The sequence below is a fragment of the Rattus norvegicus genome, chromosome 3, assembly GCF_036323735.1.
Source record: "Rattus norvegicus strain BN/NHsdMcwi chromosome 3, GRCr8, whole genome shotgun sequence".
Classification (NCBI taxonomy): domain Eukaryota; kingdom Metazoa; phylum Chordata; class Mammalia; order Rodentia; family Muridae; genus Rattus; species Rattus norvegicus.
The window spans coordinates 75,717,027-75,740,903 of record NC_086021.1 but is presented as its reverse complement, the minus strand read 5'-3'; the positions used below and the strand labels follow the sequence as shown (position 1 = coordinate 75,740,903).

The 23,877-nt window shown below is 42.7% G+C and overlaps 1 protein-coding gene and 2 long non-coding RNA genes across 6 annotated transcripts in view; 2 read left to right on the top strand and 1 right to left on the bottom strand.

The window, feature by feature from the left end:
* The window catches only part of Erich2 (glutamate-rich 2), a 36,875-nt gene extending 14,544 nt beyond the window's left edge, over positions 1-22,331 (bottom strand). Inside the window, exons 1-8 of one of the 3 annotated variants that reach the window (XM_006234340.5) lie at positions 21,432-22,308; positions 21,295-21,340; positions 10,712-10,747; positions 9,574-9,604; positions 9,001-9,049; positions 8,757-8,793; positions 4,679-4,771; positions 612-745 (exon numbers count right to left, since the gene is read on the bottom strand). In XM_006234340.5, coding sequence (XP_006234402.1) covers positions 612-745; positions 4,679-4,771; positions 8,757-8,793; positions 9,001-9,049; positions 9,574-9,604; positions 10,712-10,747; positions 21,295-21,340; positions 21,432-21,894 — 889 coding nt within the window. In that variant the 5' untranslated portion in view covers positions 21,895-22,308. Of the gene's footprint in view, positions 1-611; positions 746-4,678; positions 4,772-8,756; positions 8,794-9,000; positions 9,050-9,573; positions 9,605-10,711; positions 10,748-21,294; positions 21,341-21,431 lie in introns of all 3 variants that reach the window. The other 2 variants (NM_001024311.1, XM_039105672.2) reach the window with 2 other exon arrangements.
* LOC134486380 (uncharacterized) lies at positions 741-21,457 on the top strand. The gene is made up of 3 exons (XR_010065219.1): positions 741-6,758; positions 8,255-8,390; positions 11,901-21,457. It is a non-coding gene; the product is annotated as an uncharacterized LOC134486380 (long non-coding RNA).
* Positions 21,730-23,877, top strand: part of LOC120101561 (uncharacterized) — a 26,140-nt gene continuing 23,992 nt past the window's right edge. For both annotated transcript variants that reach the window (XR_010065218.1, XR_005502188.2), the window contains exon 1: positions 21,730-21,775. This is a non-coding gene — a long non-coding RNA (uncharacterized LOC120101561). The remainder of the gene's footprint in view (positions 21,776-23,877) is intronic.

Sequence of the window (23,877 nt, the reverse complement as noted above, 5' to 3'; positions counted from 1 at the left end):
TTCTAACTCCTATATCTAACCTGCACTGGCTGTTTTCCTCAGCTCTCCTTTCTCCCTGCTCTCTGCCTAGTCTCTGGTTACCACCTCTCCAGTCTTTTAACTTTTGGTCCCACTAATAAGAGCCCTTTGGCAAGGTCTTTCTCCGCGTGTCTTGTTTCGTGAAATGTAAAAATCTCCAGTTACATCATGTGGTAAGACAAGATTTCCTTTATCTTTAACACTCGACAGTATTTTTCTCCTTTGTATCTATTCTTCAACGCTTACTTTGTAAGAACCATCTCTGTCTAGGGGATGAACATCCTAAGAGAAAGGTCAGTGTCTGTTTGACAACTGGATCCGGTTTTTAGGCTGGTATCTAGTATGACAGCTTGTTAAGTTTTCATATTATTTTAATCCATTCTAGGATTTAACACCCTGTAATGTTTATCTTATATAATATATAGCCACAGATGTCCTATCTGGTTGTATATCAAATAATCCAGTATATTACACATCGTGCTTCCTTTGACCTTAGAGCAACAGCGCTGTCAACTCATGTCCATAGGTCGTGGACAGTGAGCTGAAATAGAAGCCACAATTACTCAGTTCAGTAAGCTCCTGCTATTTGCTACCTGAGCTTTCTTTTAGGAAGGAAGATGACCAGAGGTCGAACTGCCGGTTTGTTTCAATACTCCTTGAAGAAGGTCTGTTTTCACTGCTTTTCAAAGAGACTTTATCTTCAATCTTCTTTGAAGAGGTTTCTTTTCTAACCATTAAAGCAGACAGTAAAATGTCTTAGTTGTGGTGATCTTCATGTTTTATAAAGGTTCTCAAAACACACACATGCATACTAGGTCTCAAAGAAAATCAGAATATAATATACCAAAAACATAGACTTAAATAGAATGTTGGCTCTTTGGAAAAGCATAATTTTTATTGCTTATAAAAAACCATTTCTGCTAGGTATTTATTGTCATTTAACAAGTCATAGAATCTTTTTAGAGTTCCAACACACAGCACATATGAGTATCATTTAGGAAAATATTTATGGTTCGTCATGATGTGGTGACAGAAAACCAAAAACCTGGTCTCGAATGGCTTTTGAAGTTTGTAAATAGATGCCTGCTCTTGCTAAATGCTATATTCGTAGTAAGGTTCCAACACTAATATTAACCCTACAGTCATAAAACAGCTTAGCTTTCACATTGGAAATTTCATCTCAATAAATGGCACATGGAGAAAAAGCGTCCTGGATACAGCACTCCAGTCTCAGGGAAACCCAGCTATGGTTGTGAGAATGATCCAAACCCCTTTTCAGAGAGTTAAGGATCTTTCAGTGTCAGCCAGGTATGGGCCATACACCTTTAGTCCCAGCACTTGGGAGGCAGAGGCAGTTGGGTCTCTGCGAGTTCGAGGCCAGCCTGGTCTACAGTTTGAGTTCCAGGACAGGAAGGGCTACACAGAGAAACCCTGTTTTAAAACAAACAAACAACAAACAAACACAACAATAACCCAATGTTTTATTGTGTCTCTTTTGAAAAAAATCAGCTTCTAGTTTCATAAAAAGATACAAAATGATAAAATTATGGTGGTTTTGCCCTTTCAAAGAAGAGTAAAGTCTAAATAATCACCATCATCAGCCATCTCGGGTTCTGCTGTTTTCCTTCTTTTTATATTCCTTTCTTTTGGGTGTTAGTGTGTGGTCATGTGTCATGTCATGTATGTGGAGGTCAGAGGACAATAGTTTTAGAAGCTGGTTCTCTCCACCATTTAAGTCTTGGAGATCAAACTAAAGAAATCAGACTGGGTGGCAAGCTCCTTTTGCCTTCTGCTCCCTCTTGCTAGCCCTTGGATTTTGACTTTACAAATGAGCCAACCAGCTTGTTATATTCCTTTGTAGAGACAATAATGGAGCTTTTGTTTCCCTAGAACATTTGACTAAGCTATCCCATTCTTGGTTGTCCATCCCGAAAAGTTTAAGCCAACATATCCCAATAAACAAACTTGACATCCATGTTTGTTTATTACTGGACTATTCTTCAAAGCTAGAAGTAGAACCAGTCTAATGTTCATCCATGGATATGTGATGGTTTGAATGATAGTCCCCACAGATCCAACGATTTGAAAGTTTGGTTCCCATTTGGTGCAACTGTTTATAAGAAGGATTAGGAGGCGTGGCTTATTAGAGTAGGTCTGGCCTTGCAGGGAGAGCTGTGTCACTGGGGGTCGGTTTTGAGGTTTCAGCCTTGTTCTCTCTCTGCCTAAAACTTGTAGGTCAGATGTGAGCTCTCAACTCCAGGACTATGTGTCCTTCCTGCTGCCATATTCCTCACTCCTATGGACTCACTCTCTGAAACTGTAAGCCAGTCCCTCAGTTAAATGCTTCTTTCCTAAGTTGCTCTCATCATGGTGTCTCTTCACAGCAACAGTAGACCTATCTAAGATGGATATGTGAAGAAAATACATGGTGCATACACTCAATGAGATGTTATACACCATCAAGCTGGATGTGATGTGTGCAGCTTTAATCCCAGCACTCAGAAGGCAGAGGCAGGTGATTCTTTGAGTTGGAGGTCAACCTGATCTATACAGTGAGTTCCAGGACAGCCTGGCTACATGGGAAACTCTGTCTCAAAGCCAAAAGAAAAACAAAACTTGTGCACCATTCAAGAAAATAAAATGGATGTATTGAAAATCATTGTGTGAAGAAAAATAAGCCCAAGACAGTGTATGTTTTCTTAAATATTGTGGTGGTTTGAATATGATTGACCCATGGGAAATGGCACTATTAGGAAGTATGTCCTTATTAGAGTAAGTATGTCCTTGTTGGAGGAAGTGTGTCATTGCTAGGGTGGGCTTTGAGATCCTAATCAGAATAGAGCCTCCTTATGGCTGATTTTGGATCAAGATACAAAACTCTTGGTTCCTCCAGTGCCATGTCTGCTTTCATAATGCTATGCTTCCCATCATGACAATAATAGAACTGTAACTGTAATTATAAGCCAGTCCCAATTAAATGTTGTCCTTTTTAAGAGTTGCCTTGGTCATGGTGTCTGTTCACAGTAATGAAACCCAACTTAGATAGATACAGAACCCAAATTTAAAATTGTATGTATGTGTGTGTATATGTATGCGTGTATATGTATGTGTGTTTATACATGTGTTTATAGATTATGAAACTAGAAGGGAGCAAAGCAGTTCAAGAATGGTAGGAAACAGGGTAATAGAATACATGGAAAAGAGAAGTGGAAAGGGAAGCTGACTGGGGAAAGGGAGGAAGCAAGCTGCAAGGGGTGAGAGGGGAGGGGACTCACAGAACAACATATGACACGCATGTGAAGATGGCATGATGAAACCTCATACTTTGTGCACCTAGCCCCCCCTTTTAAAGATATGAAAATGACAGCAGGAACCAACCCACATACCCCTTCTCTGCACATAAAGAAGGCACATGAGATGATTTATGTTCTGACCCTTTGGTCTTCTAGTTGTGTCAGAGGAACTTGACATTCAGAGTTCAGAATCCTCAATTGCTTGGGACGGCAGGACTACAGTTAGGCTGCCATAGAATCACTTGCCAAAACTTACATATGGTCATATCAACTCTAGGAAAAGGGCTCTCATGCCTTTCTCTTCACTAAATGACAGAATTTTGTTGACTTTTAGATGCCAATAATATAAGACATTGTTCCATGTACTGCATTGCTAAAGCCGGCATAACTAAAGTCACTATGGTATGGTATGGTATGGTATGGTATGGTATGGTATGGTATGGTATGGTACTCTGTGAACTAGGATATCTGCAGATCCATTAACTTATATCCCTAAATAGGGGAGTTAGCCAGAACACTTCCGAGGATTGGAGTAGTTGAAAATGTTCTGATTAACTCTAAACACATGGAGGCAGGTGACAAGTTCACTGTCCTCTGGAAGGACATAACTAGCTATTGTTGCAAGCTGCAACCAAGAATACCCATGACCAAAGTCTACCTGAGGGCTGACCCAATCAGTTAACAGTAAAGCACAAAGCCCTTTTCTTCTCACTTTCTGTACAGTCTACAATGTAGACACTAAGAATCATAAGCCATACACTCAACCTTTTCTCCAACTAAAAACTGCTTTAGCAGGATGTGGTGGCTCGTGTCTGTAATCCCAGCACTTGGGAGGCAGAAGCAGATGGATCTCTGTGAGTTAGAGGCCAGCCTGAATTACAGAGTGAGTTCCTGGACGACCCAGGCTACCTAGTGAGACCCTGTCTCCAGCCCTTCTTCTAAAAACAAAACAAAACAAAAAAACCCCACTAACTTCCTTTTGAGATGGTGATGTTCTAACTCTTAGCTACTTAAGAAATCAGTGAAGAGACTCATTGCTTTCACAACAGCGAGAATGGAGGGAAGATAGCAAATTTTACTGTATGTACCAACATCTTGGATGTGAAGGTATTAAATTAAGTAGTTTTGGAAGCTACGAAATTACTCAGATTAGATAGTCTGGCAGAATGTGGCTATGCTGAAGAGTAAATATCCTAGAATTTAGTATTTTTCTTAGTTTTAAAGACTCTATCTGGCAGATTTAGAAAATGTCCCCCAATTGCTATTAGAATTAGTGGTATTTTCAGAAAACTTACAATTTAGATTTCATCTTAAATGACTTATATTAATCAACTATAGGTCAGAACCCAAAACGGTTGAAATCTTACCTTGCTGAGAACACAGTAGCTCCACCCGGGATCTGTGTTGGAGAAGTACAAAGCTTGCTGGACAATCTTGGTCTCCGTCCAAAGGAGGATTTCCTTAAAAGTGAAGTAGAAATGAGAAAGCAGCTTAGCATTCACTTTAGAAAAGGTGGTATAGCACACACACCATCAATCATATAACAAAACCCCAGGATACGGTTCCTTCAACTTTGGTCAAATAACTGTGGATTTGCTTCGATCATTTCCACTGTAGCTGGGACAGGAGTGAAGACTCAGAACAAGGGGGGTGAGGTGGAGAGAGACAGAGATACACACACACACACACACACAGAGAGAAAGAGAGAAAGAGAGAAAGAGAGAAAGAGAGAGAGAGAGAGAGAGAGAGAGAGAGAGACAGAGAGACAGAGAGACAGAGAGACAGAGACACTAGTGTTCTTTAACCTAGCACAGGTAGGGTCTTTACCTAACCAAACTGGACCTCCCAGCCAGCAGGTGGAGCCAACAGTGAGATGAGCTTGTATGGGAGGCTCCACTGAGAAATTCACTGACTTTGAATGAGTTCATCTCTGAATTTTGATCCCTACAGTTTTCCATTTTTACTGTGATGACCTGTTGTCAAAAATTAACCTCATTTACTTTTAACTTTCTTTCGGTAAGGGACCTGGGATGGACACACCACACGCCTGTGAGGCTCACCGGGTACATTTACCAGCCTTGCTCTTGTCTCTGCATGAGCAGCACAGGGACACCTGACCACAGTGTTCCTGCAAAGGTAGTTTCAGTCCGATGCAGCCAGTACTGAGCAGGGGAATGACTGTCCCTCCGTTCCTCTGTCCATGTCCAGGCTGCACTGACTTCCTGGGCTATGTCTCCCTTGGGATGTGGATCACCCCTACTTCAGGCCCAGCCCTGCTTAGCATCATCTACAAACACTGGCTATGAGGATTAGTTCCCATTACTGTCTACAACCATACCAGGCCTAAGCTACACGATCTCCTCTGGTTGTCAATTTGACAGGGTCTAGATCACTTAGGAGACACTGCTCTGGGCTTACTTAGGGAAGAGTTTCTTGATTGAGATGCCTAAAGTGAAAGAAGCTATTAATGAGCAACACCGTTCTGTGGGTGGGACCTTGGCTTAATGATGAGTACTGCGTCCATCTCCCACGCCCAGAGTGTGACTCGCCACCTTGTACTCCTGCCATCATGCCTCCTTCTCAGCCACAATGTGGTGTATTCTATGACCCGAAACAAACCTCCTCACTGAAGTTGCTCTGTCAGGCATTTAGTTACAGCAACGAGAGGTGCGACTGGGCATATTGACAGCTGGGTATACTGACACAACAGTCACTCATTTCTGTTGATGGCCTGTTAACTTCCATTAGTACTGGAAGAATCACAAGCCATAAAAAGCTACTCGCTTTAACAGGATGTGGTAGCTCATGCCTTTAATCCCAGCACTTGGGAGGCAGAAGCCTGAACATTAGTCCTGGACAGTGTATCTCTTTTGGAGTGTGCTTTCAACGGTGTGATAACTGGATACATAGAAGTACGTGTAGGTAGATGGATATACTTCATACAGGATTTTTTTTCTGGTGGACTATAACTTGAAACAAATGTAAATCCTCTGACATTGATCTGTTACTTAATACTTTCTCTTTGATGCATACTGGTGTGTGTGTGTGTGTGTGTGTGTGTGTGTGTGTGTGTGTGTGAGAGAGAGAGAGAGAGAGAGAGAGAGAGAGAGAGAGAGAGGAGTTGGTAAAGGCAGTTGCTGCCAAGCCTGGTGAATTGAGTTTGAGCCCCAAGGCCTCAATGACAGAAAGAAAACATCAACTACTGGAAGCTGTCTCCTGACCTTCACATATGTGACTCATGCCTAATACAAGTTCTTTTTTCTCTTTCTTTCTTTCTTTCTCTCTCTCTCTCTTTCTTTCTTTCTTTCCTTCTTTCTTTTTTGTTTTTTTTTGACAGAGTTTCTCTATGCAGCCCTGGCTATCCTGGAACCAGCTCTGTAGACCAGACTGGCCTTGAACTCAAGAGATTTGACTATCTCTGTATCCCAAGTACTCTCCCAAGTAAAGGTGGGTGTCAACAATGCCTGGCTACAAGGGTTTTTTTTTTTTAAGTATTATATTTATATGATGTATAAAGTTTGCAGCAAACATGAAGATGAGGAGGGGGGACCCTCCAGGATGTACCAGAAACCTGGGAGGTGAGAGACTCTCAGAACTTAAAGGGAGGAACCTTAGATGAAATTGCCAATAGTGGAGAGAGGGAACTTGTAGAGTCCACATCCAATAGAAAGACAGGGCACCAAGTAGAGGGATGGGGTTGCCATGCACAGTCAAAAACTCTGACCCAGAATTGTTCCTGTTTAAAAGAACTGCAGGGACAAAAATGGAGAAGAGACTGAGGGAAAGGCAGTCCAGTGACAGGCCCAAAGTGGGATCCTTCTCAAGGGGAGGCTCCAAGACCTGACACTATTACTGATGCTATAGTGTACTTACAGACAGGAGCCTAGCATGGCTGCCCTCCGAGGGGCCCAACAAGCAGCATACTGAGACTTACACCCAACCCGTGGACTGAAGTGGGGACCCCTGTGGTTGAACTGGGTAAAAGCTGGAGGAAGTTGAGGAGGAAGGCAACCCCATGGGAAGGCCAGCAGTCTCAACTAACCTGGACCCCTGAGATAGTGCAGATACTAAACCACCAACCGGGCAGCATACATCATCTGATATGAGGTCCCGGACACATTTACAACAGAGGACTGCCTGGTCTGGCCTCAGTGAGAGAAAAGATACCTAACCCTGAAGAGGGAGTGGGGAGGCCTGGCGGGGTGGGGTAGGGTGATTAGGAACATCCCCTTGGAGACAGGGACAGGGGAGGGGGCGAATGGTATGAGGGTGGACCAGGAGAGGGATAATGACTGGACTGTAAAAAAAGATTAAACATAATTTTAAAAAGTAAAGATGAGGGCTGGGGATTTAGCTCAGCAGTAGAGTGCTTGCCTAGGAAGCGCAAGGCCCTGGGTTCGGTCCCCAGCTCCGAAAAAAAGAACCAAAAAAAAAAAAAAAAAAAGTAAAGATGAATATATTTAGCTATTACAGTGTGGAAATTAATATATATATTTCATAGAGTAGAATTTTTCTCAGCCAATAGTATTCAAAATGATCCAGGATGGCATGATAGACAATGTATCTTGAGCTCCCAAGAGCTATAATTATACGCACACAGACATGCACGCTGCATGCACATGCATGCATGCACGCACACACACACACACACACACGCACTCACATGGTCAGGCCTGGCACTGGCACCTTTCCTTTTCTCATTTGATGTGTATATGTGCATGTGCCTGTGCACAATATGTGTGGAATGCCGAAAAAGACCAGAAGAGAGCACTGTATTCCCTGAGACTGGTGTTAGGTTATCATGAGCCACCATGTATCAAACTTGGTCCTTAGGAAGGGGTGCTTCACTGCTATGCCATATCTCCAGCCCTAGGAATTTGTTCTAAGGTCAATATTAAAACTAATCTTTCATAGAAAAAAAATCCTATTTCCCCTCCCAAAAGGTAGGAGACCACTGTATTGTAAAGGACTTTAAGCAAGCACTGGAATTGATGCTATCAGTGGAGCTAACACCTCATTGTCAGGATTCTATTGATCTACACTGCGATTTTCAAATACCAGCCTCTTGGACTATTCAAGGTGATTGTTTTTCTTTATGTAGGACTATGATGCATGTTAAATGAGCTGGAATACTAGTTTTACAGAAAGTGTTCACTTACAGAGATGTTCTAGAGAAGGGAGCAGCGTCAGAGGGAAATGGGAAAGAGGAGAGGAAATTAAGCAAATAAAAGGCAGAGTAGCCAGAGCGCTATGTTTAAGCACTGGAGGCAGAAGCGAGCTTCACACCTATTCCACTGTTCCACAGTTTCATTTTCACCTTAGACGTCCCTCTATTCTAACAACAGAAGCCACCCACGCATGGCTGCCTTGGCAGGTTTAATTAGGTGATACGTGGTTTGCGTTATCTACTTCTAATTACTTAAAAGGCCAAAGACGTTTTCTTACTGTGGCTTTTCTTTATTGGAGCCGCTCATCAGTTTCTCTGAAAGAGAAAAAAAACTTAATATTTTTTCAACAGTGCTATACCTGACATAAAATTTTAATTGAGAAATAGCTAAGTTTTTTTTAAAGATCAAAACACAGAACGTAACTGTTTAGTTATACAACGACATCCAACCATTCCAATAATCTTAATTAATATTCAGAACAGGATCGTGGTCAAACACAGTCTAAGTAATAAGTCACTTACCCTTTGGATCACACAGTAGCAACCTGCCATTCTGTCTGCTTTTGGGTGCCTAAAACAGAAGTAGGAATAAAAACTACAATTATTATTTTAGTTTGAAGGATTTTGAAAACATATTTCTATTGTATAATATGTACTAAAGTCAACTGTTTCTAAACCTTATAAATGGATGGTAAATCTGACCAAAGCATTCTAAAAACAACCACAACAGCAAGAACGAAACCTCCAGCAATGCACATTTTATTTCCTTTCTTTTGAGACAAGGCTTCTTTATGCCCTCATGGCTGGCCTTGATCCTACTATGTAGCCGTGGGTGACCCTGAACTTATTTATTTATTTATTTATTTATTTATTTATTTATTTATTTATTTGCTTTGCCCTCCCAAGTATTAGGACTGAGGTGGAGAAACGGCTTAACCAGGACAAGGGTAGGCTCATAAGCCAGAGTGACCAAGGACATGGATGACAGGCACGTGCAACAGTGCCAGTCTGTCCAGGCTGGGTGGATACCAGGGCTTCCTGTGTGCATGCTAGGCAGGCACTGTACAAACTGAACTCTGCCCCCAGCTCCTTTACCTTTACAACTTCGGTCTTGTCTAGGTAGTTGCTGAAAAACAAACAAGGAATCTTTACTTCATAAACGTCTCAACACCGGTACAGATGTAAATGAAACAAAGCACAGTACTAGGAGCAGGCTGTCAAGCATGGGCTAAGAAGCCATATTATAAAACCTAGAGCAGTGGTTCCCAACCCCCCAACCTGGGGGCATGACCCTGTTGGGGGGGCCGTCAAATGATCCCTTCACAGGGTCACAGATGTCCATCAGAAAATACAGATATTTAGATTATGATTCTTAACAGTAACAAAGTTACAGTTGCGAAGTAGCAACAGGAATGATTTTATGGTTGGGGGTCACCACCACACGAGGGTTTCAGCATTAGGAAGGTTCAGAACCACTGCTCTAGAGAAACCAACTTTCTTCTCTCTTACCTTGAGGTCCACCTAAATAGAGCTGCAGGGACGATTCTGCACGGGACAGTAGTAATGTCTTGAACGATCCACTAGTTCTGCTATCTCCTCACTTCATTATCTTGGACTCTAGGTCTAGACTAAAATACAATCCACAGCAGGCCCTAGGAAACCCTTTCCACTGAGCTGACTCTGGAAATCACAGATACACGTCTCTCTCCAGCTTCAACAAACTGAATGATAAACGCCACTGTCCAGTTTGCTGGTGCCATCAAAGATAACTTTTAGAGAAAACTGGAGCCAGCGGAAGGTGGAAGCTTCCACATTTAGGATATGGGGTTTTATTCAAGTATTATTTAAATGTATACATGTACAAATCGATCTTTTATTTAATCCAATGAAGCGTTCTCCAAGTCTTTGTTGCTTTCTAGGCTCTCCAGTTATGGGACTGACTTCCCTCACAATGGAGTCCACTCTATATCCGGATAAGTCATCTAGTTGTTTTTTTTTTTTTTAAACAACAATTCACTTGTCCCTCCACTTGGCTCCACGGCCCAGGGCAGAGAGGATTGTTTCTGAGATAGGGTCTTACTTTGTAGCTCTGTCTGACCTAGAACTCACTACACAGAGCAAACTGGATTTGAACTCACAAAGATTCACCTGCCTCCCAAGGGCTGGGATTACAGATGTGTACCATCATGCCCAGGCCTCAAACCAGACTTATAAAATGGTTATTACCACATACCTGGGAATTTCAGGAATACAAAACTCAGGGACAAGACTGTGAACAACAAAGCAGAAAGGCGTTACTTGGTACACTCCCTTTTCAAATGGCTCTCGTTGATAATGGTTCTAAAGCTTTGTCTTAACGCGGCCCCCAAGAGCTGTCCTTCCAGACACTGAGAGTCCCCGTCCCCAGCTGGCTTTGACTGGTAATAAAGAATTGCTGTGGGCTGGGGATTTAGCTCAGTGGTAGAGCGCTTGCCTAGGAAGCGCAAGGCCCTGGGTTCGGTCCCCAGCTCCGAAAAAAAGAACGGGGGTGGGGGGTGGGGGGGAGAATTGCTGTGCAGCCAATGGCTGGGCAAGGAGATGGGGTGGGACTTTCAGACTACACAGGCAAGGGACTGAGGGACAGAGGAGAATCCCCATGACTCAGAAGCAGAGAGATCAGATTTAAAAGCTGCAAGAGAGAAATCATCCAGCAATGTAGGTGTAAAGGGAAAGCAGCCCCATGGGAGGGCTGTCCAGAAGGTAACAGGGCAGCAAAGATAAAATATAGATTTAGGGGGCTGGAGAGATGGCTCAGTGGTTAAGAGCACCGACTGCTCTTTCAGAGGTCCTGAGTTCAAATCCCAGCAACCACATGGTGGTTCACAACCATCTGTAATGGTATCTGATGCCCTCTTTTGGTGCATCTGAAGACAGCTACAGTGTACTTATATATAGTAAATAAATAAATCTTTAATATATATACATATATATATATATATATATATATATATATATATTTAGAAGGTATTAACTCAGGAATACAGGAGGGGAGTGTGTGCTAGCCACGGGGAGGTTTGGAACTGCACAGACATTGAGCTAGTCAAGGCATATCAAAATTAACTAATGTGTGTATGTCTGTCTGTCTGTCTTTCATTCTTGAATCCAGAGCTCTTGGGCTGGTGCAGATTAACTATTCACCACTACAGTCTCTCTCACACAGACTCTCTGTCTTGAGCAAAGCAGAGACTTTCGCCCAGGGCTTTGCATTCTGGGAACTCTGACCAAGACAGACATGAAATAGGTTATTGATTTGACTCTCCATTGTGGAGCTGATGGAGAGCTACAGTGTATCAGAATAACAAGGATCTTTGGAGGGAAACCAGTTGTGGAAAACTCTAGGCAAACAGTAGGATAAATGCAAATATTTTTCTCTGGTTCTCTAGGCCAGGATGAGACAGTGCGACAATGAAATAAAGAGGCTCCATGGATTGCTGTAGTCTTGTGGACACACTGTGTACATTCTGGTAAGATAGGCAGAGCCTTAGAGCCCTCTCCTCCTCTCCAGCTTCAGATCTGCATGGACTTTGACCCTTATTTGGATCGCACTATCAGACATAGCATTCTCTTCCCATTTCGGGAGAAATGGAACAGCCAGAGCTCAGATCTTGATGGAGACCCAGACTGTCTTCAGTCCGGCCTTTACCATTTCAAGGAGATGTCTGTCCACCGGCCCTGTCTCATCCTAACACTGAGTTCCTTACGAGTCTGTAATATTCAGGAGCCTGAGCTCTTGGTAAGAGGCTGGATTCAAAGCTGATTCTCCACTACTTGGGTGAGTTGGGAAAGTGACTTCATTTCTTTAAGCTTCAGCTCTTTCACTTCAAAAAATGGGGATTTTCAATGGGGCTGACTTAGCTGGATAAATATTATGTGGGGTGAACTATATGAAGGGTTTAGTGCAGAGACTGGCACATAGGATGGACAGCTACAAAACAAACAAAAAACCTTCACACACACACAAGACCAACAAACAAGCAAATACACACACGGGGCTAGAGAGATGGCTCAGGAGTTAAGAGCACTGATTGTTTTTCCCAAGGTCCTGAGTTCAATTCCCAGCAACCACATGGTGGCTCATAACCATCTACAATGAGATCTGGTGTCCTCTTCTGGCACGCAGGCAAAATGCTGTGTAAATAATAAATACATCTTTAAAAACAAACAAAATATGTCCTTTGTGATAAGATTGTTTGGGGAAGCAAAATACAAGCCGTGATTGTGACAAGCAGACTAGCTGAGTGGTGGTGGCCTGAGCCTTTAATCCCAGCACCGGAGGGTCAGAGGCAGGTGGAACTCTGAGACTGTGGCCAGGCTGGTCTACAGAGTGAATTCCAGAACAGCCAGGTCTACATAGAGAAACCCTGTCTTAAAAAGACAAAACAACAAAAAGATGCAGACTAACTCTGAAGATTTTTTAATTAACTTACAAAGCCACCTCAGCCCTGGAGTACTGATACATGTTAACACAGATCACGGGCTTCTGGAGAATGCCGTAATGCTGAACATGGAAGCCCTGAGCACCCTCTGGATTCTGGAATAAGGGTTGAGCTTATTCACGTCTGTCAACAGCCCCTTTGGCAATGGGAATAATTATGACTGTTTCCAATTCACATGTAACATTCAACATCTATTTAAAACAAAAATTTGGGCTGGTTTGTAGTTTAGGGGAAGAGTGTACTATGTAGTTAGTATGTGCAAGGTGCTGGGTTTCATCCTCAGCACGAAAACGGAAATGAAAACCTTCAAGTCTGTGCTAAGTTGGGGAGACACAAGGATGAGGATTTCCTGCCCTTGAGAGCTAGCATCTCAAGGCAGAAACAGGTTCTTCCTCCTGTCCAGGCTTCAGAGTGCTCTACCCAGGCTTCTGAGAGGCTTCAGTGCAATTTTTCTGTACTGTTCAATTTGAGATGATAGTGAAGACTGGATCAATCAATCTCTTTGAGCACACAGACAAGAGGTGATGTGCAAGAGGAGGCTGCACATCGCTTCAAGGCCTTTTGGCTAAGGGCAAGTGAAGAGGAGGCTGCATGCAGTGGAGGCATGAGTGGGGGCAGAGGAAGAGCATTAGTGGGCTGTGCCTAAACCACGCTCTGGTGCCACAATCCAGACACAGCACCTCTGTTTCCTGCCTTCCTTCCATAACCGTATTTTCTACAAGAATCTATGAACAATGTACTATATAATCTGTCCCCAGATTTTTGGAAAGATCTAGCTGCCCAACTACAAAGGTCATGGCGCTGTTCCCGAGCAGACCCACTGTGCTGGCTGGTTTTATGTCAGCTGGACATGAGCTAGAGTCATCTGAGGGGAGGGAACAACTGAGAAAATGCCTCCATAAGATCTGGGTGTAGGTAAGCATGTTGAGTATTTTCTTAATTAGTGATTGATGGGGAGGGTCCAGGACATTGTGGTTGGTGCCAGCTTTGAACTGGTGGTCCTGGGTGTTTCAAGAAAGCAGGGTTAGCAAGCCATAAGGAGCAAGCCAGTAAGCAGCACCTTTCCATGGCCTCTGCATCAGCTCCTATCTCCAGGTTCCTGCCCTATTTGAATTCTGGCTCTAACTAACCTCAGGGAAGGACTGTGATATGAAAGTGTAATAGGCCCTTTTCCTCCCCAAATTGCTTTGGTCATTGTCTTAGAGTTCTACTGCTACGAACAGACACTATGACCAAGGCAACTCTTGTAAGGACAACATTCAATTGGGGGCTAGCTTACAGGTAAAGAGGTTCAGTCCATTATCATCAAGGTGGGAGCATGGCAGAGTCTAGGCAGGCATGGTGCAAAAGTAACTAAGAGTTCTACATTTTCATCTGAAGGCTGCTAGCAGAACACTGGCTTCCAGGCAGCTAGGATGAGGGTCTTAAAGCCCACACCCATGATGACACACCTACTCCAGCAAGGCCACACCTACTCCAACAGGGCCACACTTAATAGTGCCACCCTCTGGGCCAATCATATTCAAACCACAACAGTCAAGGTGTTTCATCACAGCAATACTAACTCTAACTTGGACACTCACTGTGGTAATTCATAAGCTAACAGTGACAGGCCTAGTCATGTGTCTGTGACCCAAGTTTAATTTGTCACAGTATTTCCCATAGGCTTTCCAAGTAGGACTGTCATAAAGTTAGGATCATGTGAGTCTAGAACTCCAGGATGCGAAATAAGGAAAGGAAGAAAGGTTGGTCAAGGGGGATGAGGAAGAGAATGAGAGGGAGCAGAAGGGAGAGAGAGAATAAGCACAAATATAAGAGGCATACACATACATCTCTAATGCTATCTGAGTTCCTGATCCACTCAATCTCTTTCCCTACTATGGGTTAGACAGTTAATTTCTCATTTTATACCTGAAACAAATCTGAGTTATGGGGATTTTGTTTTTGTTATTTGAAACCAAAAGAAACCTTGACTGCCAAGGTTCTTTTTTTTTTTTTTCCTTTTGGTATCCTGTGATAAGAGCTTTGATAAGAGAAGTAGCATAGCCTCTGAGCATGTCAAGTCAGAAGTGTTCAATCTATCTGCCAACTTTGAATACATGGAAAGAATCCCAGCCACAAGCTTGTAACATTTAAGGTTGGATCCTTTCCCATAGGATGCCCCTGAGTCAAGCTTCACTGTGAAGGTGACATTTATCCAAATTGGGACCACAGTCAGGTAGTAATAGCAATTGTCCAGTCCAGAGCTGGAGAGTGTCCGCTGAAGAAGTTAGAAAGGTTTGTGGGAATCAAACAGTAGTGTCAATAGTTGCCAGATTGCTAAGGAGTTAGGGTTGTAACTATTGCACAGTGCAAACCAAATTCAAGGCTTTGAAGAAGACCGGAAGATTAAATTGATCACAGAAATTTGGTGGAGGGTAAATTTGAGAGAGAACAGTCAAGAAGACCAGATAAGAGTTCAGAGAAGTTGCTGGCCTGTTGGTGATTCACTGCCTAAGTCTGTGAACAGAAGTGAACAAGGCTACATCATCCATGTAGAACGAGAGAAGCTCAAGGATAGAATCATGGTTCATAACATCCAGGAAGCAGATAAGAAGACATACCAATATGTACACCCCCACTGTGGAGACATGGCTAGAGAATCCAGGAAGGATCTTGAGAAAGGAAACTGGTTCTTAGCCCAGCACAGTGTCAAAATACCTATAAGTGCAGGGGGGCCGAGGCAGGAGGGCTGCAAATACCAGGCCAGCCTGGGCTATACAGCCAAGTTTAAGGCTAGCCTGGACAACTTTGCATCTGTCTGAAACACAAATGTTCGGTGGTAGGTCATTTGCCTAGCGTTTGCAAGATCCTGTGTTCATTCAGTATGAGAGAAGAAGAGAAACAGAGAGAAATTGTTTCTTAGTTATAAACGTGTATCCTACATCAGCTTAAAAGCATCATGTCATCAGGTACTGCCTAGACTGGACTCCAGCACCACCAAACGAACAAACAAGCTCCCTTGATGGCTAGGTATGGGGTGTGTGCCAACAATCCCAGTAGGCGGAGGCAGGAGTATGTTGACCATGAGGGCCAGGCCAGCCTGTGCTAAATATTTACACTAAAGGAGGAGGAGGAGGGAGGAGGAAGAAGAGGAAGAGAAGTAAGAAAGACAAAGTAAAAGAAAAATGGAGGTCTAGAGGTCTTCCTAGAGCTCATCATAGTTTCATCCACTTATTCTTTCTTTGTCTTCTTACTAGATGGAGTTTCGTAGAAGGGACTTCATGTATCTGCCTATTTCTAGGGTCTACTGCACTCCATACCACATGATCTGATGTCTAGTAAACATTTTCTGAATGAGTAGAACTGGAAAGAAACAGAGAACACAACATATAAACTGGAGTTTAGCTGTTCAACATGGCAGCCACTAGTCTCGTGGAGGACTTGGAACACCCCATTTAGAAGTCTAGATTTAGAAGACAATAGTACCCAAAACTGAGGTAAGATTATCTCACATACACACATCCCTAGGTATAAGCCGCTAACCAGCAGCCAGTGGGGTCACTCAGGCTGCAAAGTCCAAACAGGCTTTAACCAAATGAGTTGTTAACACTGAAGATTCAGATTCCCAAAGAGTCTCATTTAGGTTTCTCTTCTAATAATGGAAGACATGACATTTTTCTTCATTGTATTTATGGAACTATCCTACTCTTTAAGATTTATTTATTTATTAAGTACACTGTAGCTGTCTTCAGACACACCAGAAGAGGGCATCAGATCCCGTTACAGATGGTTGTGAGCCACCATGTGGTTGCTGGGATTTGAACTCAGGACCTCTGGAAGAGCAGTCAGTGCTCTTAACCACTGAGCCATCTCTCCAGCCCTATCCTACTCTTTATTCTATTTGTTTTCATAAGCAACCTTATGCTCTAACTGGCAGAGAACGGATGAAATGACAGATGGGTGTATATGTTCTGTCCTGGAAACTGTGGTGAAGTGCGGTGGGGGGCAGAGCACAACCCAGGCACATTTTACTGTACAGCCCCAAATGCATATAAAATGATCATCCATCACTACTGTGGTTTGCTCTGCTGCTAGGTACTGTAATGCTAAGTGCAGGCTCGAGATCCGGTTGCCCCACAGACAAGAAAGTCTGCATGTAGACCCAAGAGACACTGTGTGACCTTGCCCATTAAGTTATTTCCGATTGGTGAATAAAGATGCCTACAGCTTATAGCTGGGCAGAAGAGGCATAGGTGGTGCTTGATGTTCCCAGCCTGGGGTTTGGGGAAGTCCACGAAGAGAAGGAGAAAGGGAGGAGGAGGGGGAGGAGGAAGACACCATGGGTTAAGAGTCAAAAAGCAAACAAAACAAAGCAAAAAACAAAAACATGGCCCTGAGAGCTGGCCAATTGGAGTTAAGAGCAGCCCAGATAAAATATAGTAAGTAATAACCTGGATTTATTAATAAAAAAGTATATTTTAATAACATAGAGGGGCGATATCTGCCCAGCTCTACAATAAGCTCTAAGGCTTATTATAAATATAAAGGCTGGATATGTGCTTTGTTTGAAAACTGAATGGTTAAAAGTGGGATAAAAACCCCAAGTTAAAATTAAAAATACAGCATATTGGTGCCCAATATGGGGCAAAAACTCACTTTAAAATTTTTAAATTTCAGATCAAATAAAAAGCACATGCTGTCCCTTTAAGACTATGGAGACCTAGTTTCTTAACAAAGTTGTTTTTTTTTTCCCCAAGCCATGCAGGGTTCAGAACTACGGCTAACATCTATCCTGATTTGGTATACATGATTCTGGGGTTTGCACCCTAGACAGACACAATGCCAACATGCAAAGTCCTAAACCAAACCAACACTCCAAGCAACAGGCTCAAACTCCAGCCTGGGGTCTTCCCTGACGCTGCTCTATGCTGCCTTGGAGAGGCAACTTAACCGCACAGGTGCTAGAAGACCCTGGTATGCAATGAAGCTGGCAAAATCCTGCTGCTCAGAGAACAAAAAGCAAGGCTGCATGCCTCCCACGATTAAAAAAATTATAAAAAATAAATAAATTAAGATGTTATGCTACCTTAAGCAACTGGTTTCCTTCAACGTGGCCTCTAGGGGAATACTGGGACTTCTTGTCCTAGCATGACATATGATGGCTTGAAAATACGCTCATTCAGTAATAGAAGGGAATTTAAATAAAGTTAAATAAAAGGATATTAATCTCTACAAAGAGAAAGGGGGTATATTTATTCACAGAGATATTACTCTCCAAAGGGAGAAAGAAATAAAAATTAAAATGTTTTCAAGTATACATAGATAAATAAACAAATCCAGGCCTTTGATCTCAATACTTAGAGGACAAAGGCAAGGGCAGATAGGTTTCTTATGAGTTCGAGGACAAACAGTGGTGGCACATGCCTTTAATGTCAACACTTGGGAGACAGAGACAGGCAGATCTCTGAATTCAAGACCTGTCTGATCTGGAGAGTGAACTTTAGGACCCTCCCCCCCAAAAAAAAACAAAAACAAAAACACCACAAAAAAATATACAAAACTATTTTATGGTCATAATCTTACATTAATAAAAAATTAAGGTTATATTTTGTTACATTAATACAAAATTTTATATATTAATACAGGTTTAAGGTTTTCATTGATATAAATCTTTGTATATTAATACAAAATTTAAGATTAATTTTGTTACTCTTGGATAAACATTATGCCTATAAAACTCATATAAAAATACAAGGCTTAATCCCAACCCCTTTAATAACTGCTGTTACAAATTGTTTAAAATAATTAAGTAATACGAGTTAACAGTCAGTCAAACTCATAGTCATATTAGGTACTACTTTAAATTATCACAAAAAATAAATCCTGGGTTATACATATAATAAATAGCTAAAATCAAACGGTTTATTCATTTATTCATTTATTCAAGTACGCTATAAATAGATAAATGGTCTTCAAAAATGTCAAAGATCCACAAATTATGACATTTAAAATCATCCCATTATTAAAAAAAAATCTTTTGACTATGAGACAAATTTGCTACTAACAGTAACCCCATTTCACTTCAATAAAGATACTAAGCATCAATAATTACAAAGAAAGTTGCTTCCATTGTGGCAGGCTAACCACTAGATAGAGGGAAAAAAAAGCCCTAACTTTATCTGTAGACAAAATGCTGTCCGAAAAGGACAGATAGATTCAAAACAATCAACTCCTAAGCTCTGCCAAACAAGGTAAGCTAGTCCTTCATAATTCCTGCTTCCCTTAAAGTCTGTCAGATGTTCTGGGCCAGAAGGCTAGAGACAGAGGCACCAATGTTGTAAGAGATAGCGGAGACTCCCCAAGTGATAAGCTATCTGTCATTTCTATAATTTTTAAAAACTGCATTCCTGCATACTCAAATAATACTTATTCCTTCTCAAATCTATGATGTGGTTAAAGACTAACTACAAATCTCTTGGTTTGAAATAAACAAACGTTCTAGGTCTAAAAAATGTTTTAAAAATGATATGAGTTAAAATAATAATGTCTATACATTACATATGTATATACATATACAATAATGAGTAAAATAATGTATATACAAATTTCTAACTCACTAAAATAAGATAAATGATGAAGAAACTTTATCTAAATTGCCAAACATAATGGACTGGATGTTGTAAATATATATGAGACTTTATAATTTTCATAACTATTATAATTATATTCAATTCATATTTTTTAAAAAGCCTTTTTAATTAGACAAAAAAATTGTTGAGGTTTGGTCTGTTGATATGTATTGTAATGTTAAGTGTGGGTCCCCAAGACTTAGTTGCCCCAGAGACAAGAGAGTCTGCGTAGATCTAAGTGACACCATGTGACCTTACCCCCAAGCTATTTCTGATTGGTGAATAAAGATGTCTACAGCCTATAGCGGGACAGAAGACACATAGGTGGTGCTTGATGTTCCCAGCCTCGGGGCTGAGGGAGGCTATGAAGAGAAGGAGAAGGGAGGAAGGAGGAGGAAGACACCATGGGTTAAGTGTCAAAAAGCACAGCCCTGAGGGCTGGCCAATTGGAGTAAAGAGCAGCCCAGATAAAACATAGTAAATAATAACAGGATTATTAATCAAAAATAAGTTTTAATAACATAGAGGGTAGATTTCTGTCCAGCTGCAGTGCTTATTAAGGCTTATTATAAATATAAAAAGGCTGTGTGTGTGTGTGTGTGTGTGTGTGTGTGTGTGTGTGTGTGTGTGTTGTCTGCAAACTAAATGGTTAAAAAGGCGGGATTAAAAATCCCAGGTTAAAATTGAAAATTTCTACCACACATCACTTATACCCAGAAGTACTTAAAATATAAACTGTGTCTTTCCTCCTTGACAGGATGGTAGCTTGCTGGAGGCAGCCTGTGTTCAAATTTCGACAGATCTTGTAATTTTGAGTCAATCCCTTACCCCGTGACTTCTGTTCAGGGGAACATACAACAGAGCTTAACTGGGAATACAGGTAAACGCCTCAACTCCTCCTTATGTTGTCAGTACCCATCGCTTGGCCTTGAAAGGAGAGTCGTGAACCATGTACTCGGAAACGAAACCAGTTCTACTGGGCCTACTTGGACACGGAAGCAGGGGGCACAGCTAAAGTACACAGCTTTACTGCCATGCATGGGTGAGAGAATGGAACTGTGGGGAGGGTACAGTGGGAATCCCTAGAGTTTGGGGATTGAGCTCTGGAAACTCAACAGAGATTTTTTCTGCTGAGGTGCTTTGCTTTCTGGAGATCAAAACAAACCCCCAAACCCTAGAAACAGACAAGTGTTTGTATTTGGGAGCCAAGTATTTGACTTTGGTTGTTAGGAGAATGAAACAACGTAGTTTTTTGTTTTTTCCTTTTTTTCCAGATCTCCTTTTAAAAAGCAACGTTCTTGGGATAAGAACAAACTTGCTTCAGCAAGTAAGTCACCTTACAGTACCGGTGCCACCGTGATACTTAATATTTAAATGCTATTGGTGTGTGGTGCAGAGTGGTTCAAGGAGTCAAAAGTCAAAATCTTGATTTTTGGATATTTCAAGTCATCCGGATTGGATTTAGGGGCAGTTTGTAGTGCGAACTTTTCTCCTGGGAGATCCAGGAGGGCCAAAGTTCACAGTGCCAAATGAGTTACAGGTAGAGGGCAAGCCTAGGTATATGCTCGTCTCTATAAACCATTAAGTTGTTTGCAAAAGTAAGTAAAAGAATCGTGAGCAACGGGGGCGGAGCTGGAGGCCCTAGGATGGAAGGGAAGGTTCTCATTTTGCGATAGGGTGAGATAACCCTACACAGGCAGACTTTCCCTCCTCTCAACCTAGCATCCTACCTTCTCTGCGGGTGCTTCGACAGCCGAGGGGTTCCAGAGGCCCAACCTGGAGTGGTAGATAAAATTTCAGGATTAGGTGCTGTTCGAAGGTGCAGGTTGGGACCCGCCACTTCTGGGGGTGCGGGGAAGTTACTCACGGTCATTACTGCGCTGCTTACCCTCTGGCCGCCCAGCCAAGGAGTTTCCGCGAAGGCCAGACCAGGAAGGCCAGCCCCGCTCCGCACTTGAGCTGGGTTCCGAGCCGCGAGCCTGGGACGCCGAGTCGCCATGGAGACAGGACGGGCTGCAGCAGGAGGCCCGGGAACCACGGGAGCTGCCCAGCGACTGGACCACCCGACGCAGCGGCGGGGCGAGCGGGGCGGAGCGCGGCGGGCCCGGGGCGGGGCGAAGAGCGCGGGGCGGGGGCGGGGCGGGAGCCGTTCCAGCTGCAGGAACCACGTGAAGGGCGGAGCGGGCGGCGCGGGTGGCCCAGCGCCCCGAGGTACTGGGGGTTACGCTGCGGGGCAAGTTGGGGGCACACACCCTGGGGCAGGCTTGACCACGTACCCTGGTTACTTTGAGAAAGGCTGGAGACAGGGAGACTGGAAAGTCGGTGTCCATACCTGATCCTGACTCTAGGTGGCGGAGGGAAAGGGGCGAGGTGGCTTCATTGGGGGGTTACAACTTGTGGAAGAAAAGATGCCTTGAGTTGGGAGGGATGGATGCCTCTGGATATGAATGAACAAAAATCCCCTGCACCTGAGATCGCCCCGAGAAGATTATGGGTTTCCTGGGGATCTCGACATCAGTTCTCCTAGGGATCCGGTTCAGATGTTTAGAACCAGGCTCGCCTTTCCCACCCAGCCCGGGGCCAAGTCTGGGTTCCCTTTTGCGCCGCCCGGGCTGCTACTGAGGCACCTCAGCCAGTTGGAGGTCTTATGCTTCACTGCTTCGGTCACAAAAGAGGGTGGGAGGACACTGTTAGAAAATTTCAATAGTCTCTCAAGCTTATCTTCTAGGGGGGGAATGGGTAACCTCTCTTCTTGGACACAGAGAACTTGTTGCTAGGCAACAAGTTTTGAAGGGGACACGTTTGTTGGAATCAAACCTGGATTCGAATTTCACATAGTGGCCAGAATATAAGATAAATAATAACTATCTTTAAGGGCCCTCTGGGGACATGCATTTTACGTGATGGTGAAAATATATACGTTTTAATGTATAGAAACGGACTTAATTACGACATTTTTATAAAAATAGAACCAGCCAAATCACTATGAACCAAGAGTACAGAAAGTTTGCATTATTATCCTTTTTAAAGCTAGAATGCAAGTTTACGGAACTCAATGAAATCATTGACAAATGCAGGCCTTGTTTGATAAGGACCCAGCAAGCCCGGACTTCTGCTATTGCAGGGACCGGAACACTATACATATCAGATATCTTAAGTTTTACCCAAGTTCGTTCTCCATAAAAGGCAGAGGGAAAGAGTAATCTTAATCATGTTTAAAACCCTCAGTTTTGTTAAATTGCTTGGTATTGCTAAATAGGTAATGGCACCGTTGCTCCATACATTGTCCTACTGTAAGGAAGTGCAAGACAGTATCAAACCGACCTGATTAAAAGGTCTCTGCCCCCTACAGCGCAAAGGATTCGCCCAAGCCAGTTTATACCCTGCAGGGTTTTCAAGGTGTGTCTGTGGTTTCTATTTCTCAGAACAGGGAGAGAGAAACTCTTTACAGACTAAATGACGACTGACAGGTGACTCAGGTAATTATTATGCATCTAAATAAAATAGCCAACTTTCGGGGTGACAGAACAAAGGTCATTCCAGTAGAGCACCTGGCCCAGTGCCTGTTAAACTCCACAATGGTCGTTATATTTCACTATGATGAAAAAGCGTTAAATTTCGTCTTCATTTGCATAACATCAGAAATAATTCACTCTATAACCTCCAAGCAGAAGTTGGGTTGGGTTTTTTTTTTTTTTTTGATACAGTGCTCAAATATAAAGCAAAGTTTAGCTCTAACCTGTGCTTTTAGACACTGAATCTAAAGGATCTGCCTAGTGAAGAGTTGTTCTAAAATGAAGAGGAAATGCTCATGAAGATACTACGTCTTCCACTGCAGCTACTATTACACTCCATGGTGCTTTGGGTTTTGGTGGTCCTAGGAACTGGATCCCGGACTTTATACCTTAGGCAAGCGGTCGGAGCTACAATCGGAGCCCTATCGCCAGGATTTTTTTTTTTTCCTTTTCTTTTTTTTCGGAGCTGGGGACCGAACCCAGGGCCTTGCGCTTGCTAGGCAAGTGCTCTACCATTGAGCCAAATCCCCAACCCCTATCGCCAGGATTTTTAGTGGGTAATTTTTTTTTAAATTACCGATCTGAATGTTAGCAGAGTATGATAAAAAAAACACGTTTAAATAACATCTAGCGTTTTTTATTGTTTAGCGTTGATATTTTAGCTAATATCAGGATTGTAGGTTGGCTATGAAGAACTTGCCTATCACACTGCTGCCCTGGGCACTGAAAACAAAAAACAATCTCTCTTGCAAACAAAAGCCCAGGGTCACTCTCATGATGGACAGTTTTCAACCTACC